Source organism: Lobosporangium transversale, assembly GCF_002105155.1.
Source record: "Lobosporangium transversale strain NRRL 3116 chromosome Unknown BCR41scaffold_39, whole genome shotgun sequence".
In the NCBI taxonomy this organism is placed as follows: domain Eukaryota; kingdom Fungi; phylum Mortierellomycota; class Mortierellomycetes; order Mortierellales; family Mortierellaceae; genus Lobosporangium; species Lobosporangium transversale.
In genome coordinates this window covers 88069-111056 of record NW_019029017.1, presented here as the reverse complement: position 1 = coordinate 111056, position 22988 = coordinate 88069, and the positions used below count along the sequence as shown (strand labels likewise).

The following is a 22988-nucleotide window of genomic DNA, read 5'->3' as shown; positions in this document are numbered from 1 at the left end:
AAAATGAATTGATTATATTAATCATTCGACTGCAAAACCCTGCACTGTCGACCTTCCTCCTTCAATCATCTGTCTTCTCAAGTGACAGTTCAGGTTAGACTACGGAGGTAGACCCTGACCACACCCAGGAAAAAAAAAAATAGCCACATGGCAGGCTGGGGTAGAGGGGGTTTTTCTTTTGAAAAGGGACAAGAATAAGTTGTATGTGTATTGAATTTCTTTTTTTCTTTTCCTTTGACTGGAATTGAATAGACTCTGACAAGGAACCAATCAGCACACATTGTCTGTCTCTTTTTCATCCGTCCATTTGATCCTTACGAGAAAGCTCATAGACTGGAGGAGAAAAGTACCATTCAGCATCATTATCAACAATCGTTTTTCTAACACTAAACTAATTCTACCGTAATAATACAACTAGCGACTCGCCGTACCATCCCGCCCTCCCCTCTCCTCGTGTCTCTTTTTTTTTTTTTTTTTTTTTTTTTTTTTTGTTTTAGAATAAAAAAATATCAATATTGGTGTTCGTGAATGAATGAATGAATGAATGTGAATGAAAGAAATGGAATGAAATGGAATGAATCCTTATTACGTTTTTTTCGACGTGTGAGTGAAAGTGCTGTAAATACGGGTTGTATGTCCGGAGGTCACTATCAGCCAGAACGCGCTTTGAATCTATTGTGTATGAATATCTGAATACATGAACATGAATGCAATTACAGCTCCAACGCCAGCTACGATCCTGGCTCTCTTTCCTCCCGTATTTCCTGTTTCCTTTCTTCCTTCCATCTTTTTACTTGCTCTTCTATCTTTGCTCTTTCTTCCTGCCTATTTACTTGCTTGTTTCCTTCATCCATCTCTCTCACTCCTCCTTTTGACTATTCTTGAACACAACCTTTCCTCTCCCATAATAAATCATAATAACCAATAATAGTAATTATAATAATACTTCACAACTGCAAGTAACCGCAGGCAAAGGCATACTTCTATTTTTCAGTCCTTCTCCTCCTCTTCCTCCTCTCCTTTCTGTCATTTCACTTTTGCCTCGCTTCTCCCGAGTCTCCTTGGCTATTCTGTCCAAATTTCAACCCACAAAGAACCTTTCACTTCTTTTCTCACTCTACAGCATCGGTAAAACACCGTCAAAACTAATTCTGCGATCTTATGACTACAGAGCCATCCTGGAGAATGCTAAAGTTTTTTAGTAAAAGTTTCTCGGCTAAAGATCTCGAGGACAAACATACACGCGAATTACTGGAACAAGAATGGCAAGTGTCGCATTCTTTTTTTCTTCTCTACTTTTCATTATCTACTGTTGCATTGTCCACACGTGCAGAAAAAAAAAAAAAAAAAAAAAAAAAAAGGCACAGTGTGCCTAATTACGCCCTAGTCCAACTTTGGGATCCAAATCCCGTCCGATTAAACAGGGCAACTCTGAATTGGACAATGTCAGATCCTTTATTCATTCTTCAGAAAATGGGTAGTTAGTAATTACATCTAACTCAATCGCAAACATTCTTCGTCCATTCTTCAATGTTAATCACCATTTAAAATAATGGCAATGATAATAATACAATGACAACAATATTAATAAAAATACGTAAAACAGCTGGAACCTGCCTCCATTCGGAACTCAGGAGATCAGGGTGTTGATGTGCCAAGAAGTCAACTCTATCCAGGACGTTGTTCTTTTTGACAGCCAACAAGTCTTATCATCAGAATACAATCCCGTAGATATGCCCCCTTCCCCAGCCAGGAGTTCTTTCAAAAGTAGCAGCATGAACAGTCTCTTCGGGTCACTACGGAGTGATCGCTCATTACCCATTAACCTCTTGGGCAGCCAAACTGTGCCCAGTAGGCGACCTACAAAACTTGTAAGTTCTTTTTACATACATTATATTAGTTGATAAAATTAATCCTTCAGGAACGGATGGAGCAATAAAAAGAGTTTTCTTATTCGTCACAGGAGTCATTTCACACTCAAGAATACAACTGAAGTCAGGGGTTGACATGATGATTGAAGGATATATTTATCACTCCACTCATGACGCCAGATCACATTCAGTTAGGCAAACGCGTCGCACATGGATGGACTATTCGTCTCATCTCCTCAATGCTTCCTTTTTTCACCTTTTCTTCTTCGTTTCTTGATATCTATTAGATCCCCTCTATCATCCCAAAGCTCATGTTTGGCACCACTCCACTTGCTTATAAGGGCTCTTCAACAAAGATCCATCTCTTGAACGAACCCATGCAGATCATGCTGACAAAGACATTTAGCATCCATCCTACAGACGTTATGGCTTACACTGTAGCTTCAACACGCAGGGGATCATTTTCTTCTAATAATAGCAATAACACAGTAGAAATAACTGGGTTGTCAACAATAAGTGGGCATGGCGACTATCGATCGCACCCTCGAGCGTCACGACCTATGACAGCCTTTATACCCGAATCAGCCTACACACGGGAGGAATCTAAAAATGGTGCAGTATCTTCATCATTACCCAATGCGTCGCCTCTTCGGACACGGACTTCACGTCCAGGATTTGATGTTCGAAGATTAAGACGCGCTAGTCAAACTAGTATGGAAAATGGAACATTCAATCCAATGCCACTACCTAGCTCGTTTTCACATCTAGATAGTCTTGGAAACGCGAAGGTATACCGCACCCTTGATGACACTATGACAGTGGTCAATAGCTTTATAGACCATTGTATACCCAATACAACTGAGAACTCAACGATTTTGTCTTTTTGATTTGTTGACAAATATTCATGGTAGCCTGCATTAACTCAAGCCGCACGCTCAAAATCATTTTCAATCGCTGTGTTCATCGAAGTCAACAATAACACTCGGCTACGGGAGTTCGTATTTTCACATTTCGCTGTGATTGAGACTCGTTTACATCAGCTTCAAGCACTATGCCTAGAACTACTATTACCAGTTTGTCGCAGGCTGATAAATGCTGTATGTATCGCCAAAGACGTTAAGAATCCTCATCATACTATCACTGATGAAGAGCTGCTCTGGCATATGTACAATATACTCTTTTTATTACATTCTCTTATCTATCTATTATTATTATCATTATCATTTTACAGAAAGCAGGTTTGTCCGGAAGCGGACATGTGCGCTCAATACCAGATCTTACGAGGCTGTCATTTCAACAGGACCCGAGACTTCAGGAGGCAGTGAGTAGACTTCAGCAAGCGATTTACCAACTATACAGCGCGCCACGCATCCAGGTAAGTGCTGATGGCGGTTTTCTCTCGATCCCTCTGGACGCTAGAGAAATGGGTAGCGGCTGACCTCAGATTATATTCTACGAACTATAGGCTCCATTATGGCTCAATATTAATACATACCCGAGTAAACGGGCATCCTATTCGGCATCATTTATGACAGAACTCATTCATCTTATGGAAGAAAGTCCAGCCTCAGGACAGCTAGTATCAGAGGTCATCTCTGCGGTATTAAGCTACCATACATCGTGGGTCCCGACTATTGCTCCAACAGATCAGTCTTTGATTCGTGTACTGTACACTTCATAGCATACATTTAACTATCTTGTGGCCTTACTAGTTTACTGCGTACTAATCAGATGCGCTTCGTCACAATTACTCTATAGGCTAATGCTCAAGGAGCTTATGATCCGTTGTGGGCTCAGTTGAGCGATCTTTATGGTAATATCGGTACCACATCTAGGATCAGTCGAACAATAGTGGTAGGCTCCAATGCCAGCTTCGTTCGACGGCTTCTTTACATTCTCAGCTACTTTATCCGGTGTAATGAAGTTTTCCAACGCTTGACCGAATTCAAAGAGGACCCCGATTCGCTTCTTAATCCACCGCCACCCCCAACTTATGATCTGCCAGAAGACCATGAGAGTGGTAGTCCTGCCACCTTAATACGATCGATCAGTATACCAAAGCGCCCTAGAATCGATACCTTTGCAGGACGTGGGTCTTCTGTTTCGCGTGCATCTGCCTCTTCTCGCCTAGCATCTATTGGAGAGCCTACAACGCCGATCATACCTCACCATAATCAGAATGAGCGAGATCGGCCTCTCGCGTCCTCCGTTTCTCGGAGGCCTACGTTTGACTCTGTTAGACCACGGATTGAAACCAAAGACTCTGTATCGACAGAATCCACACCTTTTCACTCCCAACCTACGACCCCAACTACGATTGAGAGTCGTCCTGATTCAGATCGAGTGTCTGCAACGGGTGAAGAAAACGGACCTCAGCAGGTGCAGGCGCAACACGCGCCAAACCACCATCTTCGCGTCGATACCTCACGATCAAAGACATTATCATCGGAGAATTTAGGAATTGATCCACCAAGAAGCACTCATGATCCTAGTTGCTCTGCTCAAGATGTGCTTACAAATGTGCCGCTACCAGCCTCGCGCATTGTATGCTCGTTTCCTCCATTTCCCTCAACTTCTATGGCCTCGCCTACCAACGGCGCACCAGTTGAGGAAAAGCTCATCCCGGCCGATGTCCTATTTTGCAAATCATATGGTCGATCATTAATGGCGCCTTACTGCGATCGGTACATGTCAGATTTTGCGCTAATGGGTGTACCAAAGTTTGATTTTCAGCATTTCATGGAAACTGACATGAGAGATACTATGCGACACTTTGAGATCCAGGAACGTATAGCATCCACGGTCTGTATTGTTGCAGATACCAATACGATGAAGTGCAACATCTTCTGCGCAAAGCCTCTACCTCAACTCCCCACTGTCTTCAACGCAGGTGATTTACGTGCAGGTTCGGGCGGTGGAATTGGTGGCGGACTTGGTGGCCCAATTGATCTAAGAGGAGAGCCTGTCACACGACTACCGCACACTGCTGCTAGTTCTTTCATAGATGAAACGTTGCACCAAATGATGGATCTAGCCCATAATGGACTCACCGCAGAACAAGTAAGCTGTCTTATTGTCTTTATCTCTATTATTACAGGAGTGATACAACTCGCACATTAACGCTGTTTGCAAATTTTTTATCGTCTGCTTTTTCAAGTGTTTAAATTATCTGGAAGACCGACTACATCAACTATATCAGTGCAGCCGTATGCTGTCGTCCATCGCCCGCGATCAGAATATGGTGAAGGTTTATCCGACTCTCGAATCTGTAGCTCCATTGTTAGGTCTACATCGCTCTGATATGACACTTGTTCTTGCGGTTTGTTCAACTTATGATGAACTGACAGTCAGCGTCTACGAGTAAAATTCTTTTTCTTTTTCTTTTTTTTTTTTTTTTTTTTACTTTTTTTTATTTTTTTTTATTTTTTTCTTTATTTTTTTTTTTTTTTTTTTATTTTATTTTATTTTTCTTTTTTTCCTCCCTCGCTTTCACCATTTTCTCACTTCATTAAGCTCTTGTCAGGTTCGATATACCCACCCTTGCCACGACAAGGCAATTTTGATCTGAAATAAATAAATCGTGGAAGGGAAGACCATGAAAGAAGTAGCAATAACATAAAATCTTATCAAGATCTACAGCATTTGTAATCGAAGAGACTTATTTTTTATTGTCTCCTCCTGCCTAGATCGATAGACTGAGATATCTGTATTTTTGTCTATTGCTAACTGTTTGTATGATACATGTGGAAATAGGACCAAAATACTCTTCTGCACGATGTTTCTTTCTTATTTTCTACTGCAAAGTATACTACTACAAGGGTTTCTCATTTTCTTTTTTTTTCTATTTTATTATTATTATGCAGAGCAGCATGAAGGAGACCCGCATCCACCACTTGTTGCTGTGTTAGCGTTAGCACCAGCTTCCTTATTTTTGAGTCTGCGCATCTTGGATGCCTGTCTCAGAGTCTCATTATCGCCCAATTCGTGCTCCTCCGTCAATTTTAATGCTGTTGAGAATAAGGAAAAGTTGGTACAACACAAAAAAAAAAAAAAAAAAAAAAAAAAATTAGACAGCGGTTTGGATGTATGACTACTGATCATAAGCAATAAATGAAGAATAGATAATATAATATAAAAAAAAAAAAAAAAAAAAAAGAAATACATACAGTAAACGTCATTTGAGCCCTCGACGCGGACGGCTTGAGCAAGGTTGTGGCGGAGGAGCGAAGCAACCTGGTTAGCAAGCTCGAGCTGCTGTTTAATTTTTGCCTCATCTGTCTCATTGCGTTTGCTGTCAAATTCGGTATATGTCTTCTGGCGGGCAGCTTTTTTTTTTTTTTAAAAAAAAATAAATAAATAAATGTAAATATCGACAAGTATAAGCGATTTGTCCAAGGACATCATTTCCGTGTAAATTGATTTATGTGAAAAATCAAGGGCTTTTGCTCGCCAATCATGCAAAAAAAGACAAAGAAAAGAACAAGTGCTTCAAAGGTATCTGCTCCTGTTTCTGCTAATGTTCCTGCTTCTGCTAATGCTCCTGCTTCTGCTCCTGTTCCTATCTCTGCTTCTATTCTATCTCTATGCTTATTCCTATTCATGTCCCTATTCCTGTTCTTGAAGACTTATCAATCCAGCTGAGCTTACGTTCTGTAATAAAACTGTATGACACCGATTCCAGTTAAAGAAGGATTGGCTCTTGGCTCCAGGTGATATTGCATGGTGTCTGCCTGATCTTTCCATTCCTGTCCTACAATTGCCTGCATATCCGTATTTTCAGAAAAAGAAAGTACCTGTAAGTGTTGTCCAGTCACCTTTGTGGATAATAAAATTAAAGATCGACGGTTAATTTTTGATTCTTGTAAGGGACGCTAGTTCAGTATACAGACATAGAAAAAAAAAAGTCCTGGGAAGTTTCAAGCTGTGACAAAAGTACCTTTGAATGTCTGTCGCTGTGCTTTCAAAAGATTCCTGTAAGCGCTGAGAACCTGCTGCCTTGACATTGTTCGATTAAGCTTTTAAAAAAATAAAAAAAAAAACCTGTGTGTGTATGAGTGAATGAATGAAAAAGCGTCCGAGACTTTGTCCTCCTTTGCCCGGAGCTTTTGGCTGTCAACATGAAACAAGCCACGGACAGGCACAAGAACAAGAAATGTAGGGTTGCTTCCAAAGAACATCTTTTGATAACTGTTCCCTCAGCAGCTATTAATTTTCGACACATCATGTTGCGGACTCTCATCTCAAGAATCGCTTCTCAACCCAAGACAGGAGTTCGGCCATTGCACCTGAGTGCTCCTCTCAGAGATCAAATGTCTCGTAAGTTCACCTTGTGGAGTCATGGTTTAAGCAATGCTTTGTTTATCGATAGCGAATATAGTTTACAAGTTAATAATGACATAGACCAACTATAACCCTCCAACTTTTATCTGATCCTTTCACCCCTCTTTTATGTTTTGGCTCATGATAGGTGCTGAAGTGTCTGGAAAGCGCTTCTGGGAGAAGGCTGGCGTGAAAAACCTTGGAGGTATCAGAGATTGGAACATTGTTACCAGCGTCCAAATCACATTTCTCGTTTATATCTTTAGAATGCATGTTTTTTTTAAAAAAACTTATTGCTTAATAATTGAATGGATCTGTCAAAAAAAAAAAAAATATAGATCGTGTTGCTGTAACATTGGATGGGAGGATATTGAAAACACCTGCTGGAAACCAATTAACTCTTCCTAAGGATCAGGAACACCTCGCATTGATGATCGCAGGGGAGTGGCATGGTCAGAAAACCCTATTGAAGGCACACTCTCTGCCTATGGTATTGCAAACAAATCCCTATGCGGAAGTGGAGGTTACAATATACTAATAGCGGTGACCACATCAATTCCTAATTGGACCTCCTTTATTTATTTTTTTTAGACCTCACTAGTTGCAAGAGCAATTGATGGTTTTGTAGGAAATGAACAGGGGCGCAAGGATACCTTGGATCGCTTAATAAAGTTCCTTGACACTGACTCTGTTTGCTATCAACAAGACTACCCTGATTCAATCGTCAAGGCCCAGCATGAGCACTGGGATCCTATTCTGAAATGGGTTAAGGATGAATATGGTCTTGACATCCGAGTCTCACAGGGAATCACTTATGTCCAGCAGACGGATGAAGTGAAGCAAAAACTACGGGATATTGTCAACAGCATGAATGATATTGACCTTTCAGCTTTTGAGCGAGCTACATTGACTGCCAAGTCGTTCTTGATTGGCCTGGCGGTTGTCAAGAGACATTTGTCAGTGGAGAAGGCATGGAAAGCAGCCCAGTTGGAGGTCTTGGACCAGATCGATCGTTGGGGCGAGGTCGAGGACAGTCATGACGTGGATAGGGAATTTGTCAAGAGTCAACTTGCCAGCGCTCGTCTGGCCAACCTGGGCGTTTAGACCACCATTTGTTCATTTCAGGAAAGAGCAAGGGAATTGTAGTGATAAAAAAAAAAAAAATAGACAAATGTAATGTAGAATTAAAATTATCTGTTGATTATACGTTTTTCTATTTTTCTTCACTCATTTTATTCTGACTATGATAAAATATTATGAAGCTAGGCACCACCATTGTTATTATCAACATTATCATCATCATCTGGTACATCCCAAGCCCTAGGAACGAGTGCAACTGGTACTAACCAGGTACTTGCTAGGATAACGCCTTTACCCTCATTCTGTGCTTTGATAACTGCAAATTCAAGTCCAACATATGCAGCAATATATCCTAAAAATGGCACAATTGCAGGAACAACCAAACCCACAGAACTTAAGAAACCAAGAAAAGCGGTTGATACATCCTGAGCAGATGCAATCCTCGAAAGAGCTGGCTGTGGGATAAAGATCTCGTATCCCCACCAGTATCTAAGCCAGAATGTACATTTTTTTTAAAAAAAAAAAAAAAAAAAAAAAAAAAAAAAAAAAAAAGACGAAGATTAACGATCAGTACCGCATAGAATTTCCTTGCTACCGTCATATGGACATCCACATCTCTTGGATCCTTACGCGCAACTGGATACTGTATCCTTCGAAGGATGAAAGCGAACAATCGTCTTGGTGGTGATGGTTGTGTTTTTATCAGTTACAGTACTTTCCTTTACAGTGGTGGACCTATTTTTCTTTCTATTTGATACAGCAAGAGCTGCTGCTGCTGCTGAAGTCGCTGCTGCTGCCGCAATAGTGGTTGCTGCTACAATGGTTGTTCCATTAGGCTTCGAGTTTTTGGAATTATCGCCACTTTTCTTGATGTTGCTTTTGTTATCGTTTTCCTTGAATAGTGCTTGGACAGGTTGAACTGGTTCTTGTCCTTGACTTTGTTTTTGTTTTTGCTTTGCTTCCCCTTCTCCATATGATGAATCGTCAGCACTATTTCCCCAGTCATCTGCTTGAGGACCTGGCTCGGGCATCGTCTTCAATATCTCGATCACACCTGCCAGAGCCTCTGGTCGTTGAAGTGCTTTGATAGCAGCCTTATCACGCTGTTTCTGTGAAGGGTGATCTGTACCAGTCAAGATATCTCGGACCCGGTGGGCAATTGACTCTTGATACACATGAGTTACTGGCGGAAGGGATCTTTTCCAAAACACCATCTTGTCTTTTCTTTTTTCTTCTTTTGTTTTTACGATGAATGACGGTGTATGAAAGGTAAAAAAAAAAAAAAAAACTACTTTATGATTGAAGTCAGGAGGATTTTTTTCTTTTTTTATTGATTGTATAATGTCGATAAAGTACTGGGAGTGAGGGTGACTTTTTCGAACAGTAGACAACAGCTTTTTCGAGTCCAGAAGAACAGATAATAGGCAATGGAAGAAAGAAGTAAAAACAGTGTTGAGCGAGAATGTGTGTAATGCTAATTTTTTTAAAATTCATAATAGGGGTTGTCAGATCAACTCTCAGTAACCAAATAGATTCCCCTTTTTTGACGATCAGTTGACCAACCAATTCAAGCAATACAGGATGCTCTTCTTTATTCTGCGCACTGTTTTCTTGCATGACCGCATGCAGCATAAACGTAATGATGTCTAATGTTGTGCCTTTTTACTTAATGAATATCCAAAAAAGCAATATCAAAAACGCACCCAAAGTACGGCAATTAAATTCCAATTAGAAAACAACATATTCAAAAAAAGATCAATCTAATTGGCCCAGGTGCCAATATAATCAACTTTGAGAACTCTCTTTGGTAGCCCAGCTGGCAAGGAACACCCTCATGATTTGCTTGGCAACCTACCTAGCGTTATTTGGCCCCTCTTTCTTGTTTTATCTGTAAAAACTCCTGTGTCTCGTTTACTGAGGACAATCCTGTGTTGATGAGGAGCACAGAAGCTTCTGTTGAACTTGTTGACATCCAACAAAAAAGGCTTACCACTGTAGTTCAATATACCTTTTTGATCGTGACATCCAGCCATAACCCAATGATAGTTATGGTTAGAGACACATTTATGTGATCCTAATGCTTCCTGTCTATTGACGTTTTTATTGAAAGAAAAGCCCACCAATTAAAGGCGGATTTTATTTGAAAGACTGAATAATAGCCCCGTGCAAATAACTTCATTATTTGGCCACCCAAGAAGCGTGTGAAGTTAAATGGCTGCAAAAATTTCTAGATTCATCCAAACAAAAAAGGGTACGTATAACCTGCGGCACACCACGATATTAAAATAGTGGGGGTGTCCGGGACTCGAACCCGGGCCCCTTTGACCCGAACAAAGGATTATACCCCTTAACCAACACCCCTAGCCAACAAGAGGCAACTGCAAGGACTCTAAAATCTAATTTATTTATGTTAATCTTCTCTTGATTAAGGGTCACGTGGGTAATATCACGTGATTAATTATTGTTTTTTTTTGTCAAATGACGGCACCATACGTTACCAAGGATTCCATGACCCTGAGGGTCCTTGTTATCAAAAAAAAAAAATCAACAGGCCAAGTAGGGAGTAGAGCCCTGCCACAAGTCTCCAGGAGGCCAAGGAAGACTACTCAATACTGACGTAGTTCATGAACAAGATGTGCAGTACAACAATGCGGTTACGGCCGATTACTAGATACCGCGATCCCTTATACGGAAATAATAAATTCTACATTGTCCCCCGTTATCAAAAAATGTCTCACTGACAACCCAGACACGATGCATAACATTACTGTTTGTACAGTAGCAGGACAGGAAAGTAAAAAAAAAAGGACATGGCCTAGCATGCATCCATGCGGATCTCCGTCACCAATAAAGTTCTTGACACAGTTTTTTGTGTATTTTTACTTTTTAATATTCTATTTCACTAACAGTGCTATAATTATCTTCAACACCCCCTCTATGTGATTCGTCTATAAATCTCATATAAGAACTATTGTTGTTATCTGCCTCAGAGCAAGAGACTCCTGCCGCCTTCAGTATAGATGCCAGCGACTTATGCTGTTCTTGGTCATGACTGAGCTGCCCGTTGACTGTTTTCAGCTGTCGCCAATGCATCTTCATCCAGTGCAATTCTTTAGGACCCAGCTCTTGTCTTGTACGTTCAAATCCAAAATGCTCTAGCAATTCGAGATTCGCTAGCCAGTCAAGCCCAGAGCTGAGGCGCAAATCTAACGAGGCTCCCTCATTAACCGCCTTGAAGACTTCGCTGGGGAGGAGTTGAAGATCAAATATGTCCATAGAGAGCGTCAGAGACTTCAACCGATTCAAAGTGGAAAGCTGTCGGAAAACTTGGATATTCAGTTGTTTTAGTGTTTGACCCCTACTTATTAGTTCAACTCGTTTTGGCTCAGGCTCTAATGGTTTTGCCTGGTGCTGTCGCCTTGCTACGAATACCTGCAGTTCCCTTAGGGTTTGATAGCATGCCCAAGGCTCTGGGTTCCCTGTTACTACATCCTTATGTTCTGCGATATCCTCCATGTAAATGTAATCTGCTGCCATGGATTCCAGGTGGCTACAGGCTTTTAGCGCACTTAAGGCCATCTCACCTGTGAATCGATTGCATCCTAACATGCAAAGTCTTTTTAATGATACAAAATGTCGCTCGGAGAGAACATTAAACGATAGACTACCAAAACCACTAGATTCTCTCAAGTCTAGTTCTATCAGCCGTTTTGAAACCAAACTCAAGATATCTGCCATGGCTTCGTCCTTGATCGCCATTCGACGCAATAAGAGCGATGAGAGATTGGCCCAAACCTGCCTCCGTAGTGCTTCCATGAACCCAGCTCCCGAGAAGAAGGATGTTGCGCTCCTATCCCAGCAGAGATATTCTAGGTTTGGACAGGTTTGAATCATGGCCAGTTCTACTTTAGCACTTCGTTGGCGGTGATCACTGGTGTTTATATTGCCTCTGAGCTCGTCAAGGTCACTCAGCTGCCCTGCTCTCGCGAGTGTAAGCTTTTTTAGATTCTTGAGTGTGGTGAATTTGAGCGAGGTCTTGTCACGCTCCATCATCGAAGAAGGTAAATCCAGTGTTAGCTCTTTGAACCGAGCACATGCACTCCAGAACGCCTCGATAGGGTTTTGTTTGGATTTATCATCCTCCTCAGCCTCAGTACCTTTAGGTGCTTGTCGACACCGTACTGATAGGCTGATAGGGTCTCTCCATTCTGTAGCTACAATTGTCCAGAATTTTTCAGAGATTTCTGTCTGTACATAGGACAACTCAAGATGGAGAATCCATGGATTTCGCTTTGCAAGCACTGCGGCTGCTACCGGAAGGTCAACACAGGATGCTGAAGTGGCTTCTGAGACACACTTTGAAAGGTCGACAAGCCGTAGAGTCTTAAGCCTGCAAAATTTGATGAAGCAAAACTTTTTTGGGATATACCGGTGTAACACAAGGGTTTCGACCAGAGCTGCATTCTCTTGGAGTGATTGATGTTGAATTCGAGGGGGTCCCCGAAAGATAATATCTCGCCAGACATGCGAAATATAGGTTTTGCGGAAATGTTGACATACACGGATGCACGATAGGAGTGACCTAATGTCAAGATATGTGCCGATGATAAATTGGATCTCTACAGGAAGGTCTAGTATATCGATGGTCATATTTAGTGCTGGGCTACAACGCAATAGGGCAGGTTGGTAATATACAGTAAGGAAGAAAAATGATTAAAGATTAAACGTATTTGAGAGAGAAAAAGAAAAAGAGGAAGAGGAAGAGATAGAGAGATAGAGAGATAGAGAGAAAGAGAGAAAGAGAGAGAGAGAGAGCATGGGAGGTAGAGCAAAAATGTAAAAAAAAGGGATGCATGCAGGAAAAGAGAGCGAGGCGAGTTCCATTTTTATGCGGCTTCCAAAATCTGCTGCGCCGATGCAATGAAATAACATGAAAAAGGTTGTACCAAATAACAGTCTTCTTATTTTTATTTTTATTTTATTTTTCTGATAATAGTGTATAAAGAAAAAAGAGGAATGTACATGGGCAAGCGAGCATTGTCTAATGTAAACTCGATTTCAAATAAGTATCTTTGCTAAAAAGATCGAAGTTGCAAATGACTTCACAAAGAAATATACACGTATAAAAAAAAACGAGTGGACGTGCCAAAGCAAAGGTTATAAATGGATCCAGCGCGATAGCAATAAAATTATAAAAATATCAATTAATAAAAATAAGAATAATAGGAAATCACATAGAAAGCTAGAGAACTAATTTGCACAAAGTCTCACTGAGCTTCTTAAAGTCAACGGGCTTGCTAAGGTAGGACGTGAATCCGCTATTCAAGCATTGCTCTGCGACATTGGCCATGACATTGGCGCTGAGTGCCACAATTGGAATCCGCTTTTCGCCCTCCTGAAGGTGCTGACTTTCCCAGTCCCGAATCGTCCTAGTGGCTTCATATCCGTCCTTTCCTGGCATAAACAGATCGCACTAAATATACACCAAAGAAGCCAGAAAGCATCAGTAAATAACAGCCAAAGTTGTAACAAAGAAGCGTTCTTTTTTTTTTTTTTTTTTTTTTTTTTTTTTTTTAAAAAAAAAAAAATTACCAAAATAAGCGAAAAATGGTTCCTGGGATAACTTTTGAACTTGTCTACACATTCGTTACCGTCATTTGCAATTACGAGCTCAGCTCCAACCTTCTGAAAATACCTTCGGATGACTTTTTGGTTTGTCAGATCATCCTCTGCTAAAAGAATCCGGATATTGCGTCCTTCCATAGCATCATGCATCTGATTGAAGATTTCTTTCTGGTTTATCACCACTTGTTGGGCCGTCCTGCGCTTCAGATTGATCTTATTACTATCCACGAACCCGTCCTTCCCATTTGTCCTAGACCCTGAATGGTCCCCAGAAACACAGTCATGCTGCATGACAGCATCAGCAAATGCTACATAAAGCCTTGCTTTCGTCAGCGGCTTAAATACCCATTCGACTTTATCGGGTATGACTTTGATCGGCGTCTGACCATCCTTCGGCTTCACTATTTCCATCGAGGCTTCCTCGACCTTGATAGCTTCCATTAGCGCGGCCCGCTGCATCGGAGTTGTGATTACACATGTCATTATATTGGATTCAACGAGTACACCATCTTGTTGCATGGCTGAAAAGATATCCATGACAGCCATGTACGACGCCAGATTGATGAGTAAATAGTTGAATTTGCCCGTCAAGGTCACTTGCTTACGCTCCCCCACCAAATACTCAATTCCTTCCTTTAAATCCACGGCTACGTCAATTAAAGGATTCAATTCCTTAGGAACTAGTTGGTTGACTAGGTGCAAAATAGTCTCGCGAGCGTGCAATAAATCTGCGATTACTAAAATTCGGGGCTGTTCTGGAGAAATTGGAGTCGATACTGGTAGAGTCAATGATTCAGACGAGGATATAGCTGTGGAAGCGGACAGCTTAGAATCAAAAGACGAAATTGTTGAGGAAGAGGATGAAGATGACAATGACGATGATGATGACACCGATGATGACGACGCTGACGATGATGAGTTGTTTGAAAGCATTTGAACAGGTCGCATGAGCTGCGAAACGGCTGCTGAAGGGGTTACTGTCTTTTTGGTTTCCGCGGCTAGCGCTTTACTCTCCAAAACCTTTGCAGGAATCGCCAGTTTCATATCCACAGCTGGGTTCGGTAAATTGGCAGCCACAATAGCAACGCTTGGGGGCTCGCCTAACGGGGGATTGGTTGGTGTGAGCTGTCCAACTTTAAGATATCTGCGCTCGTCAAGAATTGATTCGGTCCGCGACATGACGGTACTAATGTCGCTCACAGGCAAATCAATATTCGCCTTTGGATTCAATGCTGCGCTGTGTTTTCTGGCTTCTAACTCATCCTCCGCGATAGAATTCAGTGTAATATCCGCGGTTGCAAACTCACCACGGCCAATCTTGCGAGCTGCACTCTTTAGCGCATTTGATGCAGTCGCTATCGTATCTTCCAAATCAGGTTCTGCAAAACACATTTCCCCTGGAATCAGCTTGAGGCCTGTAACGTGTCTAAGAGGCAAGATTTCTGGAACAGCCTTATTATCCTTGAATGACGTTGATTTAGAGGGAAGTTTGAGTACAGGCACTGCCGAAGACGCTGCTGAAGCACTTGGAGTGGGCTTTCTATTAACCTTCAACATTTCACTTAAGTGCACATCATCGCTGGCGATAGGGGTGGTTGCACGCGCGGTAGTGTTTGGTGGTGGTATACGAGCGACAAAAGTAAATGAAAATTTGCTTCCTTGTCCTTTAACACTTTCACATTGGATACTTCCACCATGCAGCTCGACAAATTCTTTGCTCAGTACAAGACCCAATCCAGTACCGCCATGCTTTCGGGTTGAGGATGTGTCCACTTGAGAAAAAGGTTTGAACATCACTGCTCTTTCTGATTCATCAAATCCTTTACCGGTGTCCGAAATCTCAAATTTTATAGTCAATGATGTCGGATCGGTATTCGGCTTGGAAGGTACCAAAGAGCAACGAGAAAATACCTCTCCTTGAGATGTGAACTTGATTGCATTCTAAATTTAAAAACCATACCCAAATAATTATTAAACCAAGCTTTTTTTTTTTTTTTTTTTTTTTTTTTTGACGCTCAGTTAATAGTGCAAGGAGCTTACGCCGATAATATTGATAAGAACTTGACGTAGACGGACACGGTCGCCGACTACTACCTCAGGTACATCATCCTCTACCAAAAATCCAAGTTCTAGTCCTTTTTGAATAGCCAAGGTGCTCAGAAGCTCATTGGCACCCTCAATCATCGCATGAACGCTGAAGGGCTCCATTTCAAGCTTCATCATACCGGCTTCTACTTTAGAAAGATCCAAGATGTCGTTAATGACTAGAAGCAAGGCTTCTGCAGATTGCTGCACTGTATGAACGTAATCCAACTGCTCGCTTGTCAGATCTGTAGTAATTAAAAAGTTTATCATTCCAGTGATTCCCACCAATGGAGTTCGAATTTCTATCGGTTGATTTGTATGATTTAAGAAATAATGATAAAATGTATAAGCAAAAATACATCATAAAAATAAGCAGCTTACACAATTAGTACTTTTTGTTACCATGCGACATGTTAGATAAAAAGCGGGTCTTGCTCTCAGTCGACTTTTGCGCTGCATCATGCGCTTCTTTAAGCTTATGCTCTAGCAATTTCTGATCGTTAATATCCGTACAGGTCCCAAACCACTTTCGTCCTTGTTCCACAACCTCCACACTAATACACTTGACCAAGAACCATCGGTATTTACTATCCTTTCTAAGTAATCGCATTTCTGTTTGATATGAAACCTCTCCTGGTCCTTTTCCATATGCAGTGCCCGGCGAGGTTGAATACCGTGAGCTAGGATCTGATCCTGACATTTCTGGAGGAGGCCCACTACCTTCTGGAAGATTTGTAGGAAGGAAGCATTTGGCTCTATCATCGGGATGCCTATATTATATAAACAGAAGTATGCTTATGTTTCAGAAAGAATTCTGCAGTCAAACTTATCTCTGGTTAACAACAATAATATCAAATAGATTACTCACACATGGTCCATGAACCCTAGCCCTGAGGCCTGCTCAAAAACTTGGCCCGAATACGTGAACCATTTTGCGTTTGCATATGTCAAGCCGATGTGAGGAGAAGCTGTAAATACTATTTGCGGAATTGCTTCTGCTAGTAATCGATATTTTTTCTGTAATAGAACACATAGACTTAAGTTAAATTTTCAATTTAAACTTCGCCAATGGATTTCATATTACCAGGAGTAAATCAAAAGCAATTTTTTTTTTTTTTACCTCACTCAACTCTAGTTCCACTTGGCGATTGAATTGTAATTCAACCAATTTTTGGTCATGGATGTCAGTGCACGTCCCAAACCAATGCACGATGTTGCCACCACAATCACGAACCGGCAAAATTCGGCCTAGGAACCAACGATATTGTCCATCAAATCGGCGAACCCTATATTGGGCATTAAACATTTCGCCTCGAATAAAGCAGTCTTTGAAAAGGGGCTGAAATGTCTCTCTGTCATCCTCATGAAGTAGTTGAGTCCATGAAGTGTGAAGCAGTTGAGACAACGGCAGCCCCGTATATTGCAATGATCGCTGGTTAAGCCAGGTCAGGCATCCTGATCTTGGCGAAAGCGTGCTAGTAATTCAGAGCAAAAACACCAAATAGGGATGGGATGTAGATATTTAGTATTTTGCCTTAATTGGCTGTAAGGTGCAATACAATTCTGTTGGAAGACAATTCAGCATACAAAACATGATGTGAGATGGCATCAACAATCAAGCGTAAGAGCCGCGTTCTTGGGAACGGGTTATGACCATGTCGCTCTGAAGAGAAGGCATGATGCTTTCTTTTGTGTTTACGTCCAACATGATGCTTCTCATGCTGAGGGCCAGGCGATGTAAGACTTGTGTCATCACTATTGAAGCTCCAGCCACTGCCTTGTCTACTTAAGGAAGTTTTTCTTGCTTCTCCATGTTCATGGCTTGCTGCTAAATCCATCATTCTAAAATCATGATCAAATGCCCTAGTTTGGTGCACTGATGGCGATGCGATCGGCGATGGATCTGGCGAAAACGCTGGGACGCTAATGTTGGCGCTGCCTGACGATGCTTCTGATTGCTGCGACGAGAATCCAGACATAGTTGGTGTGTATGGTGAGCTTGGAAGTGGACTCTCTGATAGGTGAGATGGAGTTCCCCGACTCCGAATATGGTCTTTTACACTCTTTCGCCTCCTACGGAGACCCGACCGCTTACTAGTTGAAAATAAGTGCCGCTTGGCTCCACCTGTAGGAGAGACAGAGTGAGTTGAGCTTAAGCGCAGAGATTCGTTTCCAGCGAGCTCTAATTCGCTATCCCCAAGTCGTGAGCTCGGTAATGATCGTGCTCTTTCCTCTGGTTCTTCAGCCTGCAAAGTCTGCCACATCCTCTCATGATTATCAAGGCCTTCATTTCCTTCAATATCCAACAATTTTGAAGATCCCATTCGTCGACAGTCGTTAGACCAGCCCGAGAGAAAAGCATCATCAGTATGGTGGGATAGAGCGTTTCTCGAGGTGTGGTGTTGTCGCCCAGAGACTTTTTTTGTTTGTGGGGCAAGTGGGCATGTCGCGCTTCCAGTAACGTCCAAGTTCAGTAAGTTTAGATTGCGATGAATCTCATCTGTAGTCGAATCGAGATTATAGCAAGCTTCTGGCTGCTTGCTCGACTGGGGCATATCATACGGGTCAAACTGATTCTCGTTTGGTGAATGAACTGGTGAAGGTTCTGGTTCGGTAAGATTGCCATCTGATAGGCCAGAAGGTCCTAAAGGAACGGTTGTATCGCGTTTAATGCTCATTTTCGCTTGCGTAGAACTCTGATACTTATAGCTTGAGGAATCGTTATATCCTTCAGGGTCCTTAGTCATACGTAGCTGCTTTGAAAGGGTTTGAGAAGCATTGGATTGCTGATTCCTTGATTTAGACCTGATCCTTGACGCTGCCGTAGTGTACCGTGTAGATGACTGTTTATGTCGAGGGTGCGAAATGCCTGCAGAGGTTGCATTCATATAATCTTGACTCGCACTATGACTCACCGTTGATGGTTTGGGTGTTCTAAGATCGTCGCCAGTCTCTTTCATCTTGCGCTGTATTGACTCTGCGAATGTCTCGTTGGTAAGTGGTCCATCACTCATGCTGGGAGTGCTGATATCCCCCCATCTATGGGATCTAGTTACAATATCTTCTAGACGCAGTGCATTTGTAATCTGATTGGCGAGAAAAGGATTCAGATCCGTCAAAATGTCTAATGCTTCAGGAGGGTAGGGGATCTGGTCTGAAAGGAAAGAGATTATACCCACAGGCATCGCCGGTGGCCGATGACTGCGAATATCTGAAGGCAGGTATCGCTGGTTATTGTGATCCATAGACCGATAAAGGGGGATGTGGATTAATGACCTTGCATTGGAGAGCACAGACGAGGGTGTTGGGAGTGGTATCTGCGAAGAGGATACAGGTACTTGTGGGCGCGAAGGACCGGTGTGATGGTACGATTCTTTTGGTTGGTCTGATTCAATATTGTGATCATCCTCTGTAGAATCGCTTATCGAGTCAGGCGGATCAAATGTGTCTTCATCCATAGCTGGATATGATGTAAGGGGCTGGAAGAACGGGTTAATCGTTGGGTCTTCCTTGATGATATTAGGAGATGGTGCGGGTGACTGTGACCAGGTCGGATTTAGTCCCTGAACAATATCGGTGTATCCTGTTTTGGAATGACCTCCCAAGAGGCCAGCGTTATTTCCACGTGCATTGTAAAGAGTTGTTTCCACAGGTGGAAAATACGATCCTTCCGAGTCGTAACGTGAAGAAGATGAGTCCATATCTAGAAAGCGAGCACGTATACATTAGCAAACAAACAATGAGCATCAAAGATGATTGCGGTAAGCCTCCTTGTCCCATCCGTAGGTGTATGTTGTGCACGACATGATTTCTTTTACTATCTTATTATCATGGATTTTAAGACATTGTCACTCAATGTTGGAGGAAAGTCGTTTGTTGATAAATATATATTGGAAGTTAGCATGGTGGTAGAGATGAATGTGTTCAAATAAACGCCCCTGCTTCTGACTGTCCGTGCAGTTCTTTAAAGATGGCGCTATTATAGTGCAGCTCTCACTGATCCTGAAAGTTTATTTGCTGTGCCTGACTTCTTAGTGTGGATGGTTTATCGTCCCCGCATCTTTTTGTAAGTATATATTTGTATACTTCTTGATTGTTTGCGTGTATAACACTCATTGATTTCCCCTTTCAAAGACACAATTTGATTAATGCATCAGGAGTCATCACTCAGACAAATGTTATACATACCTGAACCTGTATCCTGCTCAAAAATGGATTCCCCTTCAGTGTAAAGAGCTCGCGCCATTCCTTTTCTGTCCGTGTCTTCAACATCTTGTATATCCGCATGATCGTCCGCAGGATCTGTATCCGTGTATGAAGAGTCGTCCTCTTCGTCATGCACTCGCCGACTTAAGAATGATCTCATACGTGAACCCTTTCTCCTCATAGTCTTAGAGCCCACATATTCACGGGTCAAGACAACTGTCTTTCCAGCTTTCAAAATGCTATCGATAGTACGTTCATTCAACAGCGGCTCTGGATCGTACTCTAACGATTGTAGATTGGCGAAGCATTCCGTGCCACTTGAATGCGGAGTGAACCTTCGAGGACGGATCGCCGATCTCGAAGTATCTGTCCAGTCGCTAACGGAAGAATAGGACGATGCACTAGATGTTGAAGAGGAGTATCCACAATCCTGTGGTGGATTGGTGGTCCAATAATCCTCGTGATACTCAACAGTATCAGGTACTGGATAGTATTGCCTGCTCCTTGTATTATTCGTGTCGCCATTATCGCTCTTTGCGCTTCCTCTGTTAGTGCTGTTTTCATCAATGCTATTAGTGTTGATATGATCATATTCACGACTATGATCGTTACCGTTAATATTAATGTTAAAGCTATTATTAGCAGTTGTAGCCCGTCTCCTAGAGAAAGAGGATGGGGAGGAGGATGAAGAGAAGGAGGATGATGATGAAGAAGAAGGAAGTGGGAATGAAGATACTGATAGGCGCAGGCTCTGAAGGTCATGATAATCCTGTGCCAATGACGAGTTTTTTTGCAGTCGATGGTGATGGTGCGCGAACTCGTCTTTAGGCGTTACTGTATTCTCATCAAGAAAGTGATGCTTGTAATCCCAGTGAGCCTTAAGGCCCCAGGGACGACTTTGATGTAGATTGTTTTCGATCGATGAGGCGACGGCAGTAGGATCTTGAGGGAGGCTTAATGTAATCCTGGTGGCGTAAAATTTTTGAGAAAGAATCTCGGTTATAGTTTTCCAAAGTCTGTGAATCTCAATATCGGCACTGAGCATTAGAGAAAGTTCTTGTACTGAAGGGAAAGGCAGATCCGAAGCCTGTGAGACCATGGTTGGCACGAGGGAAGATTGAAAAGAAAGAGCCTTCTGTACAAGATTGTGGATTGATGCAGCTGGATCTAACGAGACTGTGGACTGGATGAGAAGCAAAATATACGAGGAAAAAAATAGTTTGATGAGTTTATATTCCTACAAGCCTTCCCATTCAATTCACAGACCTCTCGTCCCTCAAGCTTTCCAAGCTAATAATGAAATTTGGACCAGTGATCTGCGGATATTTCTGGGCGCTGCTAAGTGTACTGAATAGGAAAAAAAAATCAAACTGAAAGGATATATTCTTACTCGATGAGGTTCATAATTAACGGCATTCTCGCCTGGTGAATGAGAAACCACGTTTTGTGATGATTGAAGCGCGAGTGTACTATCCGATGGGCTAGACGATTCTGTTGTCTTTTCAGAATGCGAAATAGAGGATGAAAATGAATGAGATTCAAATTCAATGTCAGTTTTAGAAGGGTTGGTGGAAGAGATGATGCTGCGGTTGTTCTTCAAGTTGCTAAGATGCATGGCCATATGCAACTGCTTCTGTAGCTGAAGCCGAAGCTGCTGCTGCTGATGTTTAAGTTGAAGAAAGTGAGCAGAACGAGATGAAGAGAGTGAAGAAGAGGAAGAAGAAGAAGAGGAAGAAGAGGAAGAGGAGGAAGGATGTGTGGAAGAATTATACTCAGATTGAGCGGGAGTGCGCAGAGGTGGAAGAGGTGACAACTTGAACGTTTCAGAAGGGGATCCAGAATAAGACAAAGTGGAAGAGGAAGAGGAAGAGGAAGAGGAGGGGGAGGAGAAGGAGGAGGAGGGGGAGGGGGAGGGCAGGGCAGGCTGGGACCAGGCATGCGAGGGGGCAGCACTGGTTCCACTGCTTTGGTGACCAGTATAAGTATGGATGGTGATGGTGCTCGTCTTTATCTGTGCTTTTGCTGCTGACGCTGATGTTGATATTGATGTTTGATAATGAAAGGATGGAATGGAAGGAGGTGTCTGTATACTAGTGCTTATGCTAATGCTTGTGCTTGTGTTTGTCGTTTTTGTTGTCTGAAAGTAAAAATCTGCGCGGCAACGACAGAAGACAATGATATGGAAGCAGAAGTGGATACAATTTTTGGAATGGCTTTAATAAGGAATTAGAGACAAACTAAAAGTCAAGCAGCAAGACAGAAGGAAAGCAGAAAACTGAGTAGGAAAAAAGCATAGATGCGACAGGGAACATGGGGAAGAGGAAGAGAAAGAGAGAGGTGGGAAGAAGAGGGGAAATGTTTTTTTGCAACGAAAGAGTTGCAAGTCTAGCCTCATTGGATTTAGTCTAATTTAGTGACCAGCAGACTGATGGTAAACTAGTTTCGTCGGAGGTCAAAGTAACAACAAAGAAAAAGGACGATGATGACGATGACAATGGTGATAGCAATAATGAACACGTTGGAGGCATTGCGATACAAAGAGTATGATCGTGCTATCATGGAGCCTGAAGTCAGCACCATTGGCGTCTGGGGAAATGTAAAGAGCAAGTTCATTCACTTCCAGCGTAAAGGAGAACGAAAAAGGAAACAGTGTGTCACAGGAGAGAAGTAGACGAAAAGAATGTTGAGAAATGGCATTCATCTAAACATCCAATTCTCATGTCACTGACCATGGGACTATTGCTGTTACTGCTCTCACGCATATTTATGGGCGCAGCATCTGCGGCCTTTGCTGCCTCATAG

At 42.2% G+C, this 22988-nt stretch overlaps 6 protein-coding genes and 1 non-coding gene across 7 annotated transcripts; 2 read left to right on the top strand and 5 right to left on the bottom strand.

Annotated features, from left to right (window-relative positions):
- The first annotated feature begins 707 nt into the window (after positions 1–707).
- Positions 708–5409, top strand: BCR41DRAFT_359718 (folliculin-interacting protein middle domain-domain-containing protein). The gene is made up of 9 exons (XM_022025239.1): positions 708–1265; positions 1607–1871; positions 2159–2659; positions 2783–2968; positions 3103–3246; positions 3337–3534; positions 3630–4931; positions 5029–5240; positions 5336–5409. The coding sequence occupies exons 1-8, from the start codon at positions 1162–1164 to the stop codon at positions 5233–5235; spliced, it is 2907 nt and encodes a 968-aa protein (XP_021878203.1). The 5' UTR covers positions 708–1161; the 3' UTR covers positions 5236–5240; positions 5336–5409.
- Positions 5410–5543: 134 nt separating this feature from the next.
- On the bottom strand, positions 5544–6935 carry BCR41DRAFT_359716 (hypothetical protein). Its single transcript, XM_022025238.1, has 4 exons — positions 6808–6935; positions 6665–6685; positions 6038–6196; positions 5544–5878 (listed from the first exon to the last, which is right to left on the bottom strand). The coding sequence occupies exons 1-4, from the start codon at positions 6872–6874 to the stop codon at positions 5727–5729; spliced, it is 399 nt and encodes a 132-aa protein (XP_021878202.1). The 5' UTR covers positions 6875–6935; the 3' UTR covers positions 5544–5726.
- A 113-nt stretch (positions 6936–7048) lies between these two features.
- Positions 7049–8345, top strand: BCR41DRAFT_359714 (hypothetical protein). The gene is made up of 4 exons (XM_022025237.1): positions 7049–7187; positions 7339–7395; positions 7529–7680; positions 7782–8345. The coding sequence occupies exons 1-4, from the start codon at positions 7094–7096 to the stop codon at positions 8292–8294; spliced, it is 816 nt and encodes a 271-aa protein (XP_021878201.1). The 5' UTR covers positions 7049–7093; the 3' UTR covers positions 8295–8345.
- A 107-nt stretch (positions 8346–8452) lies between these two features.
- BCR41DRAFT_388703 (hypothetical protein) lies at positions 8453–9531 on the bottom strand (the record flags this gene model as incomplete). The annotated part of the gene is made up of 2 exons (XM_022028031.1): positions 8901–9531; positions 8453–8759 (listed from the first exon to the last, which is right to left on the bottom strand). The coding sequence occupies exons 1-2, from the start codon at positions 9482–9484 to the stop codon at positions 8453–8455; spliced, it is 891 nt and encodes a 296-aa protein (XP_021878200.1). The 5' UTR covers positions 9485–9531.
- Positions 9532–10560: 1029 nt separating this feature from the next.
- Positions 10561–10631, bottom strand: BCR41DRAFT_t121. Its single transcript has one exon. It is a non-coding gene; the product is annotated as a tRNA-Pro (tRNA).
- Positions 10632–11156: 525 nt separating this feature from the next.
- On the bottom strand, positions 11157–13106 carry BCR41DRAFT_424587 (hypothetical protein; the record flags this gene model as incomplete). The annotated part of the gene is made up of 1 exon (XM_022030461.1): positions 11157–13106. The coding sequence occupies exon 1, from the start codon at positions 12918–12920 to the stop codon at positions 11157–11159; it is 1764 nt and encodes a 587-aa protein (XP_021878199.1). The 5' UTR covers positions 12921–13106.
- A 108-nt stretch (positions 13107–13214) lies between these two features.
- On the bottom strand, positions 13215–22068 carry BCR41DRAFT_359711 (hypothetical protein). Its single transcript, XM_022025236.1, has 9 exons — positions 21577–22068; positions 20169–21369; positions 17568–19683; positions 17101–17455; positions 16849–16997; positions 16383–16750; positions 15936–16282; positions 13863–15836; positions 13215–13743 (listed from the first exon to the last, which is right to left on the bottom strand). Exons 1-9 carry the CDS (start codon positions 21805–21807, stop codon positions 13513–13515), a joined length of 6972 nt encoding a protein of 2323 aa, XP_021878198.1. The 5' UTR covers positions 21808–22068; the 3' UTR covers positions 13215–13512.
- Between the last annotated feature and the right edge of the window lie 920 nt (positions 22069–22988).